The 18,110-nt window shown below is 37.5% G+C and overlaps 1 protein-coding gene across 2 annotated transcripts; it reads right to left on the bottom strand.

Moving 5' to 3' along the window:
• Positions 1 to 17: 17 nt before the first annotated feature.
• Positions 18 to 14,800, bottom strand: LOC145780052 (ubiquitin carboxyl-terminal hydrolase CYLD-like). Of its 2 annotated transcripts, none has more exons than XM_082591764.1 (19): positions 14,674 to 14,800; positions 13,649 to 13,764; positions 12,764 to 12,911; positions 11,908 to 12,019; positions 11,601 to 11,752; positions 9,274 to 9,423; positions 8,247 to 8,449; positions 7,347 to 7,748; positions 6,738 to 6,780; positions 6,149 to 6,300; positions 5,120 to 5,270; positions 4,519 to 4,720; positions 4,281 to 4,368; positions 3,763 to 3,924; positions 3,410 to 3,609; positions 3,168 to 3,321; positions 2,991 to 3,094; positions 2,227 to 2,328; positions 18 to 2,056 (listed from the first exon to the last, which is right to left on the bottom strand). In XM_082591764.1, the coding sequence occupies exons 1-19, from the start codon at positions 14,798 to 14,800 to the stop codon at positions 1,813 to 1,815; spliced, it is 3,012 nt and encodes a 1,003-aa protein (XP_082447890.1). In that variant the 3' UTR covers positions 18 to 1,812. The 2 variants fall into 2 exon arrangements, with proteins under 2 accessions (XP_082447890.1, XP_082447889.1); XM_082591763.1 differs by having other exon boundaries at positions 11,601 to 11,800.
• Positions 14,801 to 18,110: the final 3,310 nt, after the last annotated feature.

Raw genomic sequence — 18,110 nt, forward strand, 5'->3', positions numbered from 1 at the left:
AAGTTTTCACCGTGGAATTCCTTTGGTGTCTCGGTTTTATTGACTGCTTTCCAAACAACAAGTATACAAACAAAAATAACATATTGCATCATCCACAACTAAAAAACAGCAAATTCGCAGTTAATTCTAAAGTTAACTGAAGCTTGGTTAAGGAAATTGTCATCTCAATAAAATAACTATTCCGCAAATGAAAAGAAAGAAACAACATGTGCGAAAAAAAATCGTGTAGCTTAATTGTCAAAAGCTGATCTCCTTGGCGTAACCAAGGATTCCCTTGCACCACAACTTCTATTCCATATAGTCTTTAAATCATGCGCCTCAATGAGCAGGCTTGAAGTTTCCAATCGATATGATTACCATTTTTTAAGACACTATTTTTACATAAATTATAGGGCCAAACCTGCACTGACACTTATTTAACAATAAATTGACCATAGTAATTGTACTGGCAATGGTAGATTGCTTAGCAACAGTTTAATCTCATGTTCCTTGATTTGCATTGCAAGCATGGGACATCGCTGGTCTGCACAAATACAGCAACAGATCAATAAACTTGGTTAATTTTCTCAACGCTAAATTTCTCAGTGCAGTGCAGAATATTTTATTGTCGATTGATAATCATTTTTTGAAATATTTTTATGGCGTACTAAAAGTACACCTGAAACTTACTCAAAAGTTATCAGGGCTGCCAAATATCTTTTTTATTGCCACCCAGGGCTGTACCATCGAGCAACTACCCTATCAGTCCTTATTTGCATTAATTGAACTACGGCAGACGTAGAATTAATGCGAAAGGTGACTTTATTAACCCCACGTGTAGAACATCAGAGTCGCTGAGCACGATTTTTTGAAAACAAAACCATGACATCAGCTTTGTGGCACACTTGAGATCAGCAATTTTCATCGGAAGCATCTCAGGCCAGTGACGGAAAGTAAAATAATAAATAAACAACAAAAATATAAATAACTTCAATAAAAAAGTCAGCTTACTGAATCTTATATTTAAAGAAAGGTTTTGCAATCGTAGTAGTGACAAAACGATTTCGATATACAAGACGTAGGTACCTTAAGTATCTGCCTTCAGAATGTTACAAAGACGACTTATTAATTTGTAATTGGTGGGTCTTACTAGTATTTTAAGATCGTTCCTCAGCTCGTTTACATGGATTTATTAAAGCAGACCTCTACTATTTATGAGGTACAAGATATACGACGATCTAAAGTGAATGAAATATTGGTTAAAGAGTAGAGTGAACATCAGACAAAAACTTTTTGTTTGATGTTTTGTTTAAACATCAAAATTTTTTGTTTAAACATCAAATGTCTTATAAGAACGGTATTGACACTGGATATATTTATATTTCACGACATGTAAATAAATGCAGATCAACTCTAAGCAGCTGTAGGTATGCACAATGGGAGAGTCTTATCAAAAGTTTAAAAAGAACTAGCCTTAGAGGGACGCGGTTTTATTCAACAATACCTTCACGTGACAGCACATCATAAAATTCAACGGTAATGCGATCATAAAGAAATTAACACCAAAAAATACTCTGGGTGGGAACGCGGGTGCAGAATAGCTCAATAGATAAAACTGTCCTCAAAATTCATTCAGGTCGCATGATAACAACTCGCAGAAGCAAACGTGGCGATGAAACATTGACGTCAATAAGCAATGAAAAAATGTCCAGCAAAATTATTTTCGTTCAAATTGAAAACGGGCATGGTGCTAAAAAAAAAAGTTTATCTTGTCTTTCTTGTTGAAAATCGAATTGAAACCATCAAGAAAGGAAGTTTTTCTTGTTTAAAAAATCACGTATAAGGAATTCTATCCCAACTTTGATATAAACACATGTAAGCATCACAAAGTAGTCTTCTCATATGCTCAGGCATTTCTTTTTGATCCATTTCCAACAGTTTGCTCTGGTCCATTTCTAACCAGTCTTCAAAGTGGTCGCAGAGCGTCACTTCTGGTACATTGTAGCCGTTTTGCTCGCCGACCCTGTCCGCCATGCTGTCGAAGAAGCACCACTTTGCATTTCGACCTCGACCGCACCTTGACAAAGCAAATAAACAGTGAGCGGTATCAAAACATCCTCAGCAAGTCGAGACTATACAGGGAAATTACCATCTGCTTGCACCTTGAGGCGTCGAGAAACAGAAAGTTTCGGTGAGATGAGAGATTGTACATTGTGTTAGCAGTTGGCAGCCGCATTGAAAACTTACTTTGCAAAGGCGACGTAATGACTAGTCTCAATGCAGACCACGGCGTACAAATCTAGAATATGACGTGCAACCGGAGCTTCACCTTCTTGAGCAATGAAACTTCTAAAAACAAAAAGCCATTTTTTTTTACAAACCAAACCACACATTCCTTTTATTAAGCCTACTTGTAAACAGAAAATTTGAGTATCATCATCTATTCGGGCGTACCCGGACGCGAAATTTTTTTTCCACGAGATTTCTGTCTCATTGATTCTAGTCACTCCAAAAGTAAGATTTTCCGAAAGTGTTCTGAGAGATTGGTTGATTCAGATTGCGAAATAACTATTTGCCAATGAAATTCTGCAATGATAATAAAATATAAGCTTTCCCTAACCCTAGTTTTTTTGAAAAGCTCATGTGCACCGCAAAAATTAATTCAAAGAAAAAAAAAGTTTGACTTCGACGGGCGTCGAACTCTCGTTCTCACGATCACTAGGCAGAGGATGAAACCACTGAACTAACCGTGCCAACGAGAAAATATCGCATTCACACGGTTTAATACAAACATTTACCAAAATATGTAAATGAGACAGAAATCTCGTGCGAAAAAAGCCGGACACCATCAACGTAGTTTTCCAGACGTTTCTTTGTTCCACATCACATTTGACGGTTCATGTTCCTGCACTGCAGTCCCGTATTCTGCTCTAATTGTCGAAGAAAGGTTTTTGCTTACCGATCTCTTTTTCTAATAAAAAGTTGAGTAGGCCTAGTAGTCTAAGCCTCACCTATATTCGTCAAAGACTTCAATTTTTTTATACTGGTGTTGCCTTCTCATGGGGTGCTGGTGACAGATTTTAGCGCACTGGTCGCAGTACGAACTTATATGTTCCTGGAAAAGTAAAGATCATGTTCAGCCAAACGCAGCGTGTAAAGACGGTTTCAAATTTCAAGTGACAACACACCTGCATTGATCGTTCTATTGAACATTGCTGGCATTCATATTCGGCGAGGCCTCCGCACACAGTGCAACTTCGAGGGAGTTTTTCGAGCATGTCGGTTACATCCAGGGTTAAACTGGGGCGAACTCTATTGTACATTTTATAATCTTTTCCAAACCTGAACAGATGACAAATCACAGAGTTAAATATACCGTGACACAAAGGCAGCCAGGTACAGCTCTCTGCAAAACTCGTGACATTTTTACCTGGGCATTTGAAGTATGAGACATACAGGAACTTCGCGGAATTTTAAATCGGATGCGAGGAAAGATTGTTCGATGAGCAGCTGTGTGCTGGGAAGAACCATCTTCTCATCTTTATCCATAAATATTTGATAAAAATAACATTCTTGTATGTGGTCGGAATCCCCTTGGCGCAGCTCAAACAAAGGTTCTGCTTTAAAAACCTGTAAAAGGGTTTAAAAAAACGTCTAAAAACAAAAATACAACGTTCACTCCGTGCAGAAACATAACAATATTTCTGAAGCACAATGAAGAACCAGATTCTTTAAAAAAATTACAGCGTAAAAATAATGATATTTTATGAAAAGACGACGTACGTGATTTAACAAAGTTTGTAAAAATTCTTCGGGGTCCTTTTCTTCGTTGGTCAAGCCAGTGACAGAACCCAGCTTATCCAGCATTTCACGCAACTTCATTATCTTATCAGCGCGCACAAAGTTTCGTTTTCGTAAAGGGTTTACAATGTCTTCTTTGAGAACCTGAAAGCAACAAGGAGTCAAATTACTTTTAAAATACAACAAAAAATGGGTGGCTAAATCATGCAGGGAAATTAAATGTAGAAATTGTAGCATTAAAAATGATGTTCACATTATGTTGGCAAGCCATGTGCAATGTAATAGCTACAGGGCAAGATAATGTCCATACAATGAGGTCGTGGCAGTAAGTACTTCTATGATCTGTAAGCAACATCAGATGAGTTTAGGAAGAAAATCCAACTTCAACTCAAATATCGCAATTTGTTCAAACCTGCAGATATAATGTTTGCGTGGGTAGAGGTCTTGCACTTTTCACACACGCACAGCACAGTCATGCAACAACGTTTGACTTTAAATACCTGCTGCACATCTTGATATTGCTGAAGATCCGAAGGAACTTTGTTACGAAACAAAATTGAATCCAAACAATATGAATACGCGAACAAGCTGTGAAAAAACATCATTGAATATTTTGTACAATGAAACAAAATTTTGACAATCATTAAGCAGGAGGCGATACCACCCCACCGTCAATTGCTGCTTTCTTCAAACCAGTGGTAACGTAATTTAAAAATCTATACCTAGACTTATCATTACCTAAAAAGTGTGCTGTCAAGATAGCACGAGTTGTGATGGCCTTGGATACCTTTCCCTTTCCCGATCATGACGTCATCAAGCTTGCTGGGTGGCTTCACACGACCGGGCAAACTCGATGCTTCGAAACCACCAAATCTGTGAGTTGGAAATCTTTCGGGAGTATTGGAGTGCTTGGCCACGTCAGTTGACATAGGGGCGGGCACTGAACAACGCAAATCAACACAGCAATGATAAAAGCGATTAGAGCTGAGAAGTAGAATTTGAACCTTTACTTTTTAGAAGCAAACCGTCTTCTGCTGAATGCGATTATAATGATATTATTTTCACATTCTTTTAACTCGCAAGTACAGTATGCAAATGATGCACGCAAACGCCTTGTCTCTAATTAAAGATTTAAAAAACGCAAGGTTAATATAATCAAATTTCACATAGTTGAGTGTAAACTAATTTTAATGTTTGGAAAACATAATTCGACAATATGATCTTTTAATGCTGCGCATGCGATTTCAATGTTTACCAAACGTAACTTGACATCAGAACGATATTTAATGCTTTATATCCACGCATGCATGCGAGAGTGCTTGGTAACATGAATTATTACCTGAGCCGGCAAATCTTGGGTCAGATCGACAGTTGTGTAAATAAACAAAGAGAGCTCTTTCCGGCGGACAAGTAAAATATCGTCGATCGTACAAGAGGCCATCAGTGAGACCAGGAACAGGCAACTCCAGTTCAACTCCGGCCATCGTTTCCTGTTAAGTGTTGATAGAAAATAATTAGATTTGATGGCGGCAGTGAAAGAGTAGCCGGAGCCGCAATGATTAAAACATCCAGCTTCGCAAAGTAGAATTTGGTACTTACAGCGAAAAAACGTGTGCGATTAAATGCAAACACAACATTACTGCAAAAAAAAATTATCACGAATCATGATATAACAAATTCAAGCGCGCAAGTAGCGGGGTCACAGTAACGGGAGGCTGCGAAGTAACCATAAAGGTTTTAAGTCAAGCAGTCACAAATAAAAAACCGGAAAGACATAGTAACAATGGTCATTCAGATGTCAACTGCAAGCACAACTTAGATTCATGTCAGACGCAAAATGGTCAATCTTACCCCATAGTGCTTAAGCTAATATATCACATAAAATGACATTTTTGACATGTTGTTTTTAGTGTTGGGCTTTTTATAACTCTTTAACCGCTCCCCAGCCAGAAAATTAAACGCTTTTTACATTGCTTCAACATCTGCAGACGTTGAATCCATGTAAAATCGATTGATTTGCTGTCTGGGTCATTAACAATTTTAAGATGAAAACAAATAAACGCAATTTAAAACAAGGCTGTGCGTTGGTTGGTAATAATTATTGATGGTTTCAAGAGGTTAAAGTGTAATAGTTTTTTTGAATGTGACACATCCATCTGGGTTACAGAGACCACCATTTATTCAAAATATAAAGGTTTGAAAGTCATCAAAGTATGACGATTAGATTTCAAACCGAGTTTCGGAAGCGTTGTTGGTCTGACGTAAGTACATAAAATCCCCTACCGTGTTACATGACTCTGTCGTAAGGCACGTGGCAACTAAGTAACACAAAGTTCAGTCAACTCTTGTATCTAGCTGTTTTGCTTACCGCGTCTTCGACGTGTGGGATAGTTCCTATCCACCTTATGACGCCATATAGAGGGCCAATAATTCCCACGTCGCCCAAGTGTTCTATGCCATCCATGACTTCCACCATGGAACCAACTTCAAGGTACGATGAAACAAAATCGAAGCTTTCCGCTGAACAACACAAAGCATGAGTCAACTCAGCCAGAAATGTAACCATGTTTTACGTTGCATAAACGTCTTCAGACGTTAAATCAATTTAGTCAGATTTACGTCTGCAGGAGTTGAATCTACGCAAAAACTGATTTCCTGCCTGGAAAGTTTGATAAACTTCAACATTTTTCTTGTGGTATTGTAGTTTGATATGAAGTCAGTTTCGGATGCGACTTGCTTATGGATATATAAGGAAACAGACGTGCACTTATATTTACAGCCAATCAAAAGCTGTCGTTTTCTCATCATTTTAAACGTCTGGAAACGTTGAAGTGATATGCTTGAAGCAGCTCTTGATAGCTAACTTTAGATGCAAGTTTGGTTTAAAACAGCCCACTCGCAACCACTGCAACCGGGCAAGAAGCTGAAAACTTAATAAGAATCATGCAAGAACTTACCATTAAAATTTTGCCTTGGAGTTGGCGTCAATATTGTGGATTTCTGTTCAACATAACATACGGTGAGACATGGTCCCCTTTAACAGTGGATTCTGCATTTGAATAACTTAGCCTTCGGTTGAGTTAATGATTGCTTGAAATAAATCAAATCTTTCTATTTGAACTAGATATCAAAAAAGCCGCTTTACGGTGGCCACAGCTTTATCAATAGGTTATTTTATCAAAGCTTTATCTCCGTTCCCAGGCAGCAAAATCTGTCATTTTTACATTGATTCAACGTCTGCAGACGTTGAATCAGTGTAAACATGACAAATTTTGCTGTCTGGGTTATCAATCGTGACGCGTTGCAAGAACACGAAATGATGAAACTGATACAACCCAGCCATCAAAACTAATTTTCTTTCGATCAAATCTAAGTAGCTAGATGTTGAAATGATTTAAAAACAATCAAGCGTGCTGAATGCTAACTACGAATAACTACCACAAACACAACTCAAACAAACTTTTTAAAAACCCGCAGTCTATACCAAATGCAGCAATAACTCCACAGTGGTTGTTAAAGTACTGCAGCTTAAGTTAGATATTATATTTCATAAGCTATAAGCGTACTTGAATAGTAGATGGCTGCTGTTGTACTAATCTTTTATCTTGGTCGGTTAAGGGTTGTCGGTTTCCATTTCCACCGTAAATGTCGATTTGGGAATGAAGATCTTCATCAAAGTCCGGGATGGGTCCTCCATCAGGCATCCCGCGATTAGAGCGCAAATGTCTCGGCAAGGTGGTTGTTGAGAAGGGCGTTAAATAACCATCGTCAGCTAGGGGTACGGTGCTGCTATGAGCGTTATGGAAAACTTTCTGGCGTGGAAACGTTGAGTGGCTGGAAGACTTGGCAGCCCTTGCTGGCTCGTCATATCCCAGTCGGTACTGTGGTTCGCTATGGAATTTGTTGGTGTTATTCGATTGTTTGTGGAGCAAAGCGCCATTTGATGGTTCGGACGCAGTGCTTCTCGCCTACAAAATACCAGTTTCGAATCAATAAACTAACATCAAAACAACGCAGTGGCTCGCAGCACTCAGGATTCGACACAACGCTTCCAACACAAGATTTTCTTGTCCAGAATAAATGGTTGCGAATTGCAATACAAAGTATTCCACGGAGGACTACTCAAAGGCAAATTATATCACTTGTACAGAAAAAAGAAGAAACGAAACAGGAAATTCATGACAAAACGGGTCATATTTTCTTTAACAAACGGCCAAATTGATGATATGACAGATTTAACTACGCCTACATCTGCTGCACAATGGTCTGCAGACGTTCAATCAATGCCCATAGATTGTTTTTTTATGAGCATAGAATGCATGAACCTGATAATAATTAATCAATAAATGAGAATGCATAAATAACCTGACGTCATCACAGAAATGTTTACGTTCTTTTCCGGTGACTTTGCAAAAAAAAAGTATCGTAATTATTTTTGATTTCTCAGGATTTGAATCCTCTCTGACCTTTGAAGTGGTTGCGGCAAGAGGCGGGGTGTCGTCACAAGTTGAAGCAGCTAGAACGCCAGTGAGTGGCACCAGAGCAGCGTGGTTTGATTTGGTTTGAAACAAATGTCGCTTGTTGAACACGCCACGTCCGTTCCCAACAGGATTGACAAGGTCGATGCCGACGTAAATCTCAGACGTAGGTAACTCCTTCGGCATCCGTCCTTGAAATGAGTGCAATCGCTTTAGACACGACGCCAACAATAAAGAGTGGTTCGCCCCCAACTAGCAAAGTTCGGTTAGGGAACAGGAAGGTTTACATGACGCAAATCGGGACCAGTTCACCTCTCAGCAGAATGGAACCAGGAAATGATTCGAATATACACGGCACTTTCACCTTTTATACTACATACTTCGAAATTAAGGGAATATCACATTTTTAGGGTTGCACAAAGGTTGAGGTTGGAACAAGAAAGCACATTCGCAGTGGAAGGCATTAAAAGTGTGCCTCTATTCTATACAAATGACTTAAGACGCCACATGTACCACTGTTCAAGTCTGGCTATGTTAAACCGTTTTATGGATTAGGCCTTAACCACAGGCACTATATCTGCTCGGTGCTCGTGCATAAAGAAACTTTAAAAATAGTACAAGCTTTTTTTTCTTTAATGGATTTTTTCTTATTAAGGCATACAAAGTTATAAACTACTTTCTGCTATGTGCTGTTTTGCGCGCAGTATCACAATGAATGTAATGTACATTAAACAAACATTAGCAGTGAAATCGAAGTTGAACTGAACGACTTTATTTAAGCAAAACGGGCTGTCTGAATGCCAACGAAAAGGTGACATTCACAAAGTATCGGTTTAATATCACAAACCAGAACATACAAAGGATAAGTGACGTCACGTTACTTCCCTTTCTCGCTGGTTACGACTTCCATACAAAAAGAAAACAATCTAATTAGCAAAGAAGTCATTTCACATAACTTTAACGTCGCGAGGAGTTAAAACGACGTAAAATGACTTCTGTTGGTTGCAAAAAGTACCTATAAACTTGACGGTTCCCCTTTCTTGACTTTCTCTTCCTCTTACTTCGGTGAAAATATAAACATCCATCCCGATGTGGACTTGAAGATTGTTTTTCTCTTCTTCTGTCAAGCCGATGATGGGCTCGGGTTCGGCAGAACGGGATGGCGCTGCAAATAAAACTTGATTCTCAAACACAGGCCAGGAAAACATTCTGTTGATAAAGCTGTAGTTTCGTTGCATTATTTACCGAGCACTCAGCGGTATAACCGCTGTTTTAAGCAGTGCCACTAGCTTCTGGCGTTTGAGCGCTTGGGGTTGGCTAGTTGCCCTGATGGAGGCACCGTCATCTAAACATATCTGTTAGTTCGAGCTGTAGCACACGAACAATGTTGTGCTACCTTGTATAACCACATATAGCCTTACAATTTTGGTAAAGAGGTCACTTTCTTCAACCACAGACATATACAACCAAGCAACCACACGGCATTTAACATAATCCATTAAAATTGAACATAAACTAATTAGCTAACTGCTTTAGGCTGCTGCTGAGCTGAGTCGGAGTCTGCCTCGCTTTCTGACCTAGTCTTGTTCTGAAACGATCCCTGTTCCATATCTAGAAAGCTAAAACCTCAATTGCTAAGGTAACAGAGATCAGTAGTCAGTAGATGTAACAGAAAATATATTTCGCACTTGCTAGTGCATCGTCAGTTCTAATCTGATTCAGCATCAGAACTGACGATGCACTAGCAAGTGCGAAATATATTTTCTGTTACATCTACTGACTACTGATCCCTGTTACCTTAGCAATTGAGGTTTTAGCTTTCATAAACTAATTAGCTTATAGTATATGTTCAATTTTAATGGATTATGTTAAATGCCGTGTGGTTGCTTGACATATAGCCTTGTTGGTCATGTCTTATGGGTGAAAGGCTAAAAGAAAGAAACACTGACCACAAACTATCGATTGCCGAGGTGGCACCCCTTCGACTACATCCCTTGATTTCTCTCATGATTATGAGCTGTAAGCGGTTCTAGAGAGGTGTCTACGGGCTTTCTTAGGGCCATTGGCTGCTGAACTGTTACTTTTCAGCATTTTAGACGAGAGGAACAGCAAAAGAAGAACTACATTCCGTAAATAATAAAACTGAGTGATTGCAGAGACGGAATTTCTCACATGCAGGTATATATAATTATTATATACAGTAGTTGTCACTACACTTTGAAGATTCGTCAATCAATTCGTCGTCAATAAACGCAATCGATGAAAGCTTTAAGTAATCTTGAAGACAGCATGTTTTATTTGGTAGCAACAAGAATTTTTAAGCAGTGATTCTTGAACATGCTAACCATCTTGAACAATCTAACCATCCCCGATAGCTCAATTGGTTAGCCCGTCACTTCTGGAACGAAGAAGCTTCAAGATCAAGCGGCTCTGGTTCGACTCTCGGGGTGTGTGCTTGAGCAACGAACGTTAAGGATTGCTCTCCATTCAGCGGCATCTAATGAATGGAATAATTCTCCGCCAACAAGATTTCAACAATCGGAAACTTCACTCTGTCAATCTCGGTGACCGGGTCTGTGATTCAAAGCCTCTACAAGCATGCGAAACTGCCAGGATTAAGCTCTGCAAGAAGCTTTCCCAGTCCGAGGATAAAGATTCAATCAATCATTCAATCTACAAATAGAACTGACCAATGCGATAGTGAACGAATTTTTGAAGTAAAGAAATACGTATAAAAGTTATTAATGTACCGGTATCAGGTTTTTACCAGGCTAAAAACTTTTTTTCTGAACTTTTCATTTAAGAAAAAATACTTCTGGAGATGTTGAAACGATAGTAAAATGGTAACTTTTGTTAGGGCTATCCAGTATCCCCTATATTACAACATATCTCAATGAAGGCAGTTAGCCAGTCTTTGGTTGTTGCCATCGATGAAGAAATCTTCCTTGTTTTCATTGTAAACAAACCAAAAAATGCTATTTTTAGCTTTTTAATGACATTGCATGATAGAGAGTCGTATGATGAAATGACTTGAAACTATTATATAACAACACTGTCATAGCAGGTCGGAGGGTTACGTCATTATCACATGACTTGTTCTTGTAAATAAATGTGCTGTGGCATCAAATCTAATCAGTAGTGGGCCTAAAGTAGTAATAGGTCCACAAAGTACTTTGTTTTCAAGTTTAAACTATCATGGCAAAATGTGATATTTATTCGCTCCAACTGAGTACTACTACCTATTTACAGTTCCATGCTCGCATTCATAAAACCAGGCCAAATCAATGCAAAAATAAACTAGTTCGATGGTTGGAGACAATCTAAAACGGTTTGCGAACAAACCTGGCTGGCTGCTTGGCCCCGCATTTCTTGCGAGAACATGGGAGTTTGAACTGCCAGATGATCTCAGTGATGACGACACTGGCTTTTCCGCAAGGCTGCGACGGACGGTTGGCGTAGTCGCTCGAAATTGATCATAATCCGCTGACATGACCCTGTTGAGGGGAAGAAAGATCCCACATTCGTCAGGACAATCAAAGTATCTAAAAAGGTAATATGCGGTTCGGGGAGTTGACCATTATGGGAAAGAAGAATCCACAAAACACTATTTTTAAGTTCTAGTAGCCGCAATTGTAGCCAATGCACCAACCTGTACTTGTTGACAGTGCCGTTCGTATTTCCTTTACCACGTACGTTGATTAATTCGACTCCAAAACGAGTGCCAATTTGGTTATGCAATAAACCTTTGTAGTGCAGTTTTCCTGAACAGTAAACTTCAATTTAAAAAAAAATCTTAAAGTTATAACACGAACTTGAAAATGGCATAGAAATGGAAGATTCAAAACGACAATTTTTTTTAGAAACACGTCAATATGGGCCGCACAGGCACAAAAGTTTGCCCAAGTCCAATTACATGAAACCATGAGAATCACTTTTGAGCGCAGTGAGCTTACCACAAAGAGTTGACAACCACTACAATGTTACACAATAATACTGTTGGCATAATAACATTGTTGACACTATTTTTAGACACGTATTTGGGAAATGGGAAAGTACCACACATCAAACACAGTGGCTAGTATGAGACACCAAAAACCTATTATTCTCAGGTGACTTGACTGGGAACAGGACAATTTGAAGTGGCCATCTTGTTGCCAGTCTGTTTGGCATTGGCCTTCAACGAGTATCACAGACTATGTAAAACAATGCTCAGTGTGGGAAAAGACATCATTTACTTCTTTCACTCAATGTCACGTTGAAGGTTTGGAAACATTAGTTAAAGTTGGAACAAATATTGTTGCTAACAGAACAACTGAGAAGAGAAGACACAGTCGAATTCCACTCTTGGACTGCAAGCATCACCGCGTTCATAATAAACAAATAACAATTTGCAAAAGCAGCCAGCAGTCACAACTACAAAAAATGAACAAGCAGCAGAAAAAGTTTTTCAGGATAAGGCAGATGTGAAATATTTCTCAATCTATTACCACACAACCAAATCATACCAAAAACTTCTCCAGACATTGTGGAGAGTCTCACAATGACATCACATCCGGGTTGCATTTCCAAACCATCAGCAAGTCTTCGTTTGTCACAAAACACTTTATATCTCTCCTTGCAACTTGAAATGGCCACAAGCAGCAACATGACATCCTACAATGCAAATGCAGACAAATATGTGATGTACAATACATGTCAAAAACATATTTCACAATCTTTTAAAAAAAAAAAGTAAATTATATCTCAGTTAAAAGAAACATGCTTGTATATAAAGTTGTTGAACATGTTTCTATCTGTGACATAACAGATAAAATGAGTTTTACAATAAACTGATTTATGTTAAGTCATGATATATATTTAGTGTGTCATAAACAATTCTAGGAATTAAAACATGTTCACTGGCCTCGGTATACAGCTTTACCGACAATGGTAAACTCAAGAAACACAAAAACAAAAAAAGGAGGTTTTCAGTAATCTTCGCTAACTTGAGGTGATAGCATATTAGTTTACTGAACGAGTAAATAATACATCCTTAAAAACATTTATTGGAACCAAAAAGCCTTCAGAGATGGAAATACATAACAAGCAATTCATCATGATAATCTTAATCAAAAGCAAGTCTTCAATAATCTTAATCAAAAGATTATCAGAGCAGGAAGATGCAATTACAAAAACCACATGTTTCAGATTTTCACCCAGCGAGATGTAGACATATATCATATACTTTATTTTTCTGTATGACAGTACATTTTTCAAAAATATGTCATATTTATATATTCATTTTTATATCAAATAATGATCATACGACAGCAAAATTTTAATACATTTCAGAATAATTACAATTTTGCATAAGCTACCATCCGGTTTGCAAAAAATGTCTCGAAAGATACCTCAGTTAATTCTTCCACATCTTCTTCATCACACTTAATTACATCATTGGAGTCCATCACAACACAGGTTAATTTTGCAAAAGAATTTACCAAAAGCATTTCGCGCAAAATAGTTCCTGAAAGTTTAACAAAGTCTTGGTGAAATGTTGCAATAAAAAGTTCAGTTAACTGATGAGTATGTGACATGAGATATAAAAAGGTAGGAACAACAAAATAAGTTTTCTACCATTGGTGAGCAGAAAATTAAACTATATATATTATACATATTATAAACTTGTTGCACACTGTACTAAACTTCTATTAAATCAGGCCTTTAAGCTCCCGGTGGCCATCGTGGTCATAGCAGCTGAGAAGTCGTTAAATGCCCCCAAACTACTGAGCCGATACGAAATGGCCTGTTTCGGTGAGTCCGATTCGGTGAGTCCGATTCGGTGAGTCCGATTCGGTGAGTCCGATTCGGTGAGTCCGATCTCTTTTCGGTGATTTTTTCAATTTTTTTTTAAATTATTGGGTAGCCTACCGTAGTCTAATTATCATTGCCATTTTAGGGTTAGGGGTTAGGAGTTAGAAGTTAAGAACTCACCGAATCGGACTCACCGAATAGTAGCAGACCCGAGCCGATAGGCCATGTTTGGTGGACGGTTTTGAAAAGCCAACGTTTCCCTGCTCTGTTAGTATTTCAAAGCCGAAAAAGAAGGGAGCTTAGAGGCCTTATTAAACTATACCGTACTTCATGTATAGCAGTATGACCTGTACAAGTGTACATATAGTGTATGCACATCATCCATGGCATGTGGTTAAATGTGAAATTAACATTGCAAAATAAATTATAAAGTCACCAGTAAGCAATGACACTGATGTTTTCGAAAACTCCTATATTGTAAATGTAATTTTTTTATCATACCGTATATATATACTACATAGTGACACAACTAGTTATTTTAATATTTGTTCTTTATCAAATCAAGGTCTTTTGATTTATATATACTTATTCAGCAAAAATAATTATATATACCGGTATTTACCTTTAAAAAATTCACTGGAACTTGAAACAGAATCAAAGCTTCTTGATTTCGTATCATTTGCTGGACGATTGACAAATAAGTCTCTAGTTAAAATTAAATATCTATCCATTTCAGGTCTCCCATCCATGGTGAAGTTTATTCACTTAACTGTTACACAAAAAAAGTATATAATACTAAATTGTTACATATTTGAGGTGCTCTGCAAAATAATTATAGAATTTCAAGTCAAACAAAATCTCCACTAACACGAGAATATTAAGCCAAAACATCTTTGAGTTTTTAAAAAAGTGTTGCATACCATATGAAGGCAAAGTCCTTTGATCCTTGAATCAGTGAAGATGGGGGTTGATGTGTAAGAGTTTCACACATAAACATAAATAACTTAATAGCAAAACTTTATAAAATAGTATTAAGACCGTCTAAACCAGCGGTCACCAACCTTTTTAACTCCATGAACAACTAAATGTATATACAATTTTAAATTTGGAAGACCACTAATATATATAATAAACAATTAAACATCAAAAAACTAAAATGGTCATGGGCAGGTCATGTAGCAAGACATCAGGACAACAGATGGACTAAGAAATTAACAACTTAGACAGTAGACACCCTGGGAACACAAACGCTAAAGAGAAAAGCCAAAAATGAAATGGAAAGATGAGATTGACAAAGAATCTGGAACAACAAACTGGTATACAAAAACACACAATCGAGTGGATTGGCAAAAAAAGGGGAAGGTATTTGCTCAGCAGAAGGTTACTACACTACAGGCTGCAAAGGATGATGATAACTAATATACATAAATCAAGAAAAAAAAAGTAAACATGTTACAGAATAATACGGTATTTAGAAAACTTTTTTATCGATATGAAATGCACCCGTTAAAGGTAGCCTAGGAAACAAAGTAGTAGTGACTAGTGAGGTTATATACATATTACCGGAATGGCCCGATTCGGTGAGTCCGATTCGGTGAGTTCCCTATTTGGTGAGAGCCTTTTTCGGTGAGAGCCCTATTCGGTGAGTTTTTTTTTAAATTATTGCGCGCCGTAGCCTAATTATCATTGCCGTTATAGGGGTTAGGGTTTTTGAGGTTTGGGGGGTTTTTGGGGTTTGGGTTTTTGGGGTTTTGGTTTTTGGGTTTGAGGTTAGGGGTTTGGGGTTTTTTTGGGAGTTTTGGGTTTTTTTGGGGGTTTGGGTTTTTGGGGTTTTGGTTTTTGGGTTTGAGGTTAGGGGGTTTGGGGTTAGGGGTTTTAATTAGGCTACGGTACCCGATAATTTTAAAAAAAAAAATCAAAAAAATCACCGAATAGGGCTCTCACCGAAAAAGGCTCTCACCGAATCGGACTCACCGAATAGTAGCAGACCCACATATTACATACTACAAAAATAAACATTGGAAATTAGAAGTTTATTTAAGTAATACCAAACTCTATAGTGTGGTATTTGTTCTTGTTTGTTTGAAACCAGTTTGTAGATTTTTGATTCCAAAGATATATACATGCCTATATATAATCTTTTTCTTTTGGTTAATAAAAATCTAAAAAAATTGTTATGGTTGGAATTGGATAATGCCACACTTGTGTGATTGTGTAGCCTACTTGTGTTTATTTAAAGATTACTTTGAACATATCATATATATAATTAGTCTATACCAACGGTGGGCAAACTGCGGCTCGCAAGCCGCATGCGGCTCATCAGCATAAATTTTGTGGCTCTTGTATTGAATCGTAATAATACAAAAAAATTAAGATTATTATATTTTATAAATATGTTACCGTATTTTACGGACCATAAGGCGCAATTTAAATCCTATTTTTCCTCATATATTGATCATGCGCCTTATAAGCCGGTGCGCCTAATGTATGGATCAAGTAGTGCTTTATTGCCTACACTTAAAACCAGTACCGATACTATTATTATATCAATAAACCACCGTGTTACAGTTACACAATAAACTACGATAGAAGCAATTAGCAAAGTTCTGTGATATTCACTAGGCCCATTTTTTCTTTTGCTCATTGTACTATTGTGACTTGCTTACATTTATTATGCAACAAGTAAACTGTGATATTGACTAGGCCCATTTTTTTCTTTTGCTCATTGTACTATTGTGACTTGCTTACATTTATTACGCATTTTTGTTTAATGAACTTTATACGGTATCCCATACTCCTTAAAATACGTTGCATTCTATAGCCCGGTGTGCCTTATGTATGAACAAAAAACTAATCAAAGCAATTTATTGACAGTGCGCCTTATAATCGGGTGCGCTTTATGGTCCGTAAAAGACGGTATCTCCCAAATTCAACCAAGCAGTGGTGTACCTAAGGTATGGCAGGCATAGCTCAAGCCATGGGCGTCACATTGATAGAGGCACGAAAATCGGTTGGTAAAAATTAAAGTTTGTTACTTACACTTCATTCAAAATCTAATTTGCACCCAATACAATACAAAGATCAAAAAGGAGTCTTTTACTGTAGTAATTGTTAGACAATGAAAATGTGACGTTGCAAAGCAACATTGTGCCTCTCCTGGCTCATTTTGCGTTCAGTCAGCAACAGTTGGAAGTTTGATAATGTCGCTTAGCAGCAATTAGTTGAAGCTTAAAAGTAGCACCAGAATTGACTTATTCATTTTGATAAGAATTTATAACTTTGTAAAATCAAAACATCGTGCAACCTTAACAAATGAACACTTGGAAGAATTAACTCGCACAGTATTAACAACTTATCGTCCAAATTTTCAGAGATTAGTGAGTCAAATACAAAACTGATATGGATAAACAAGCATTGTGTTTTTATTGCTGTTATGTTAGTATGTGTCAACTGATTTTGCGGCTTGCCTAACACAAAAATTTAACACAACTTAAATGGAAAAGGTTTCCTCTGTATTTTATAGGCTATTGTAGCCTGCATGATAAAGTATATTTACAGTATGTGCTACATATACAACATGAATTAGATGTCTATTAATCAGTGTCAGAAATACTGCAAAAGCTCCGAAGAAATTTTGGCATTTATAATTACCAAGATTTAGACCCTGTCTTAATTTGTCAAATTTGATCTGTTTGTACACCATTCTTTAATTGAAAGCAACCTGAGGTATTGCATTACAACTTGGAAATATGGCAATGAAGGACTTATACAAAAACTTCAAAAAATCTGTGACAAATTTCATCATATTTTTCGTCCTAACAATGATAGTTGTAGCAAGATCCCGACATCAATTGAGCAATTGTTCAAACTGGAAATTGGTGTTTTTGTGTTTAAATTTCACAACAATTTATTACCAGATTGCTTCTCCAACCTTTTTAAATATGTCAAAGACAGCCTGTCTATAAGAAACCATGATAATGATTCTCTAAACATTCCATACTTCTCAAAAATGCTTAGGCTACTCAGCAGTCAATAGAATTCACAGGGGCGAAAACATGG

The sequence above is a fragment of the Aplidium turbinatum genome, chromosome 11 (genome assembly GCF_918807975.1).
Source record: "Aplidium turbinatum chromosome 11, kaAplTurb1.1, whole genome shotgun sequence".
NCBI classification, from domain to species: Eukaryota; Metazoa; Chordata; class Ascidiacea; order Aplousobranchia; family Polyclinidae; genus Aplidium; species Aplidium turbinatum.

Bases quoted from the DNA above. Each gene is read 5' to 3' on its own strand.
- LOC145780052 (XM_082591763.1), bottom strand. From the start codon at position 14,800: ATGGATGGGAGACCTGAAATGGATAGATATTTAATTTTAACTAGAGAC. The intron at 7,749-8,246 runs GTCAGAGAGGAT...GGTATTTTGTAG, and splicing joins TTGCCGCAACCACTTCAAAG to GCGAGAAGCACTGCGTCCGA. The intron at 3,322-3,409 runs GTAAAAATGTCA...TCATCTGTTCAG, and splicing joins CTCATACTTCAAATGCCCAG to GTTTGGAAAAGATTATAAAA.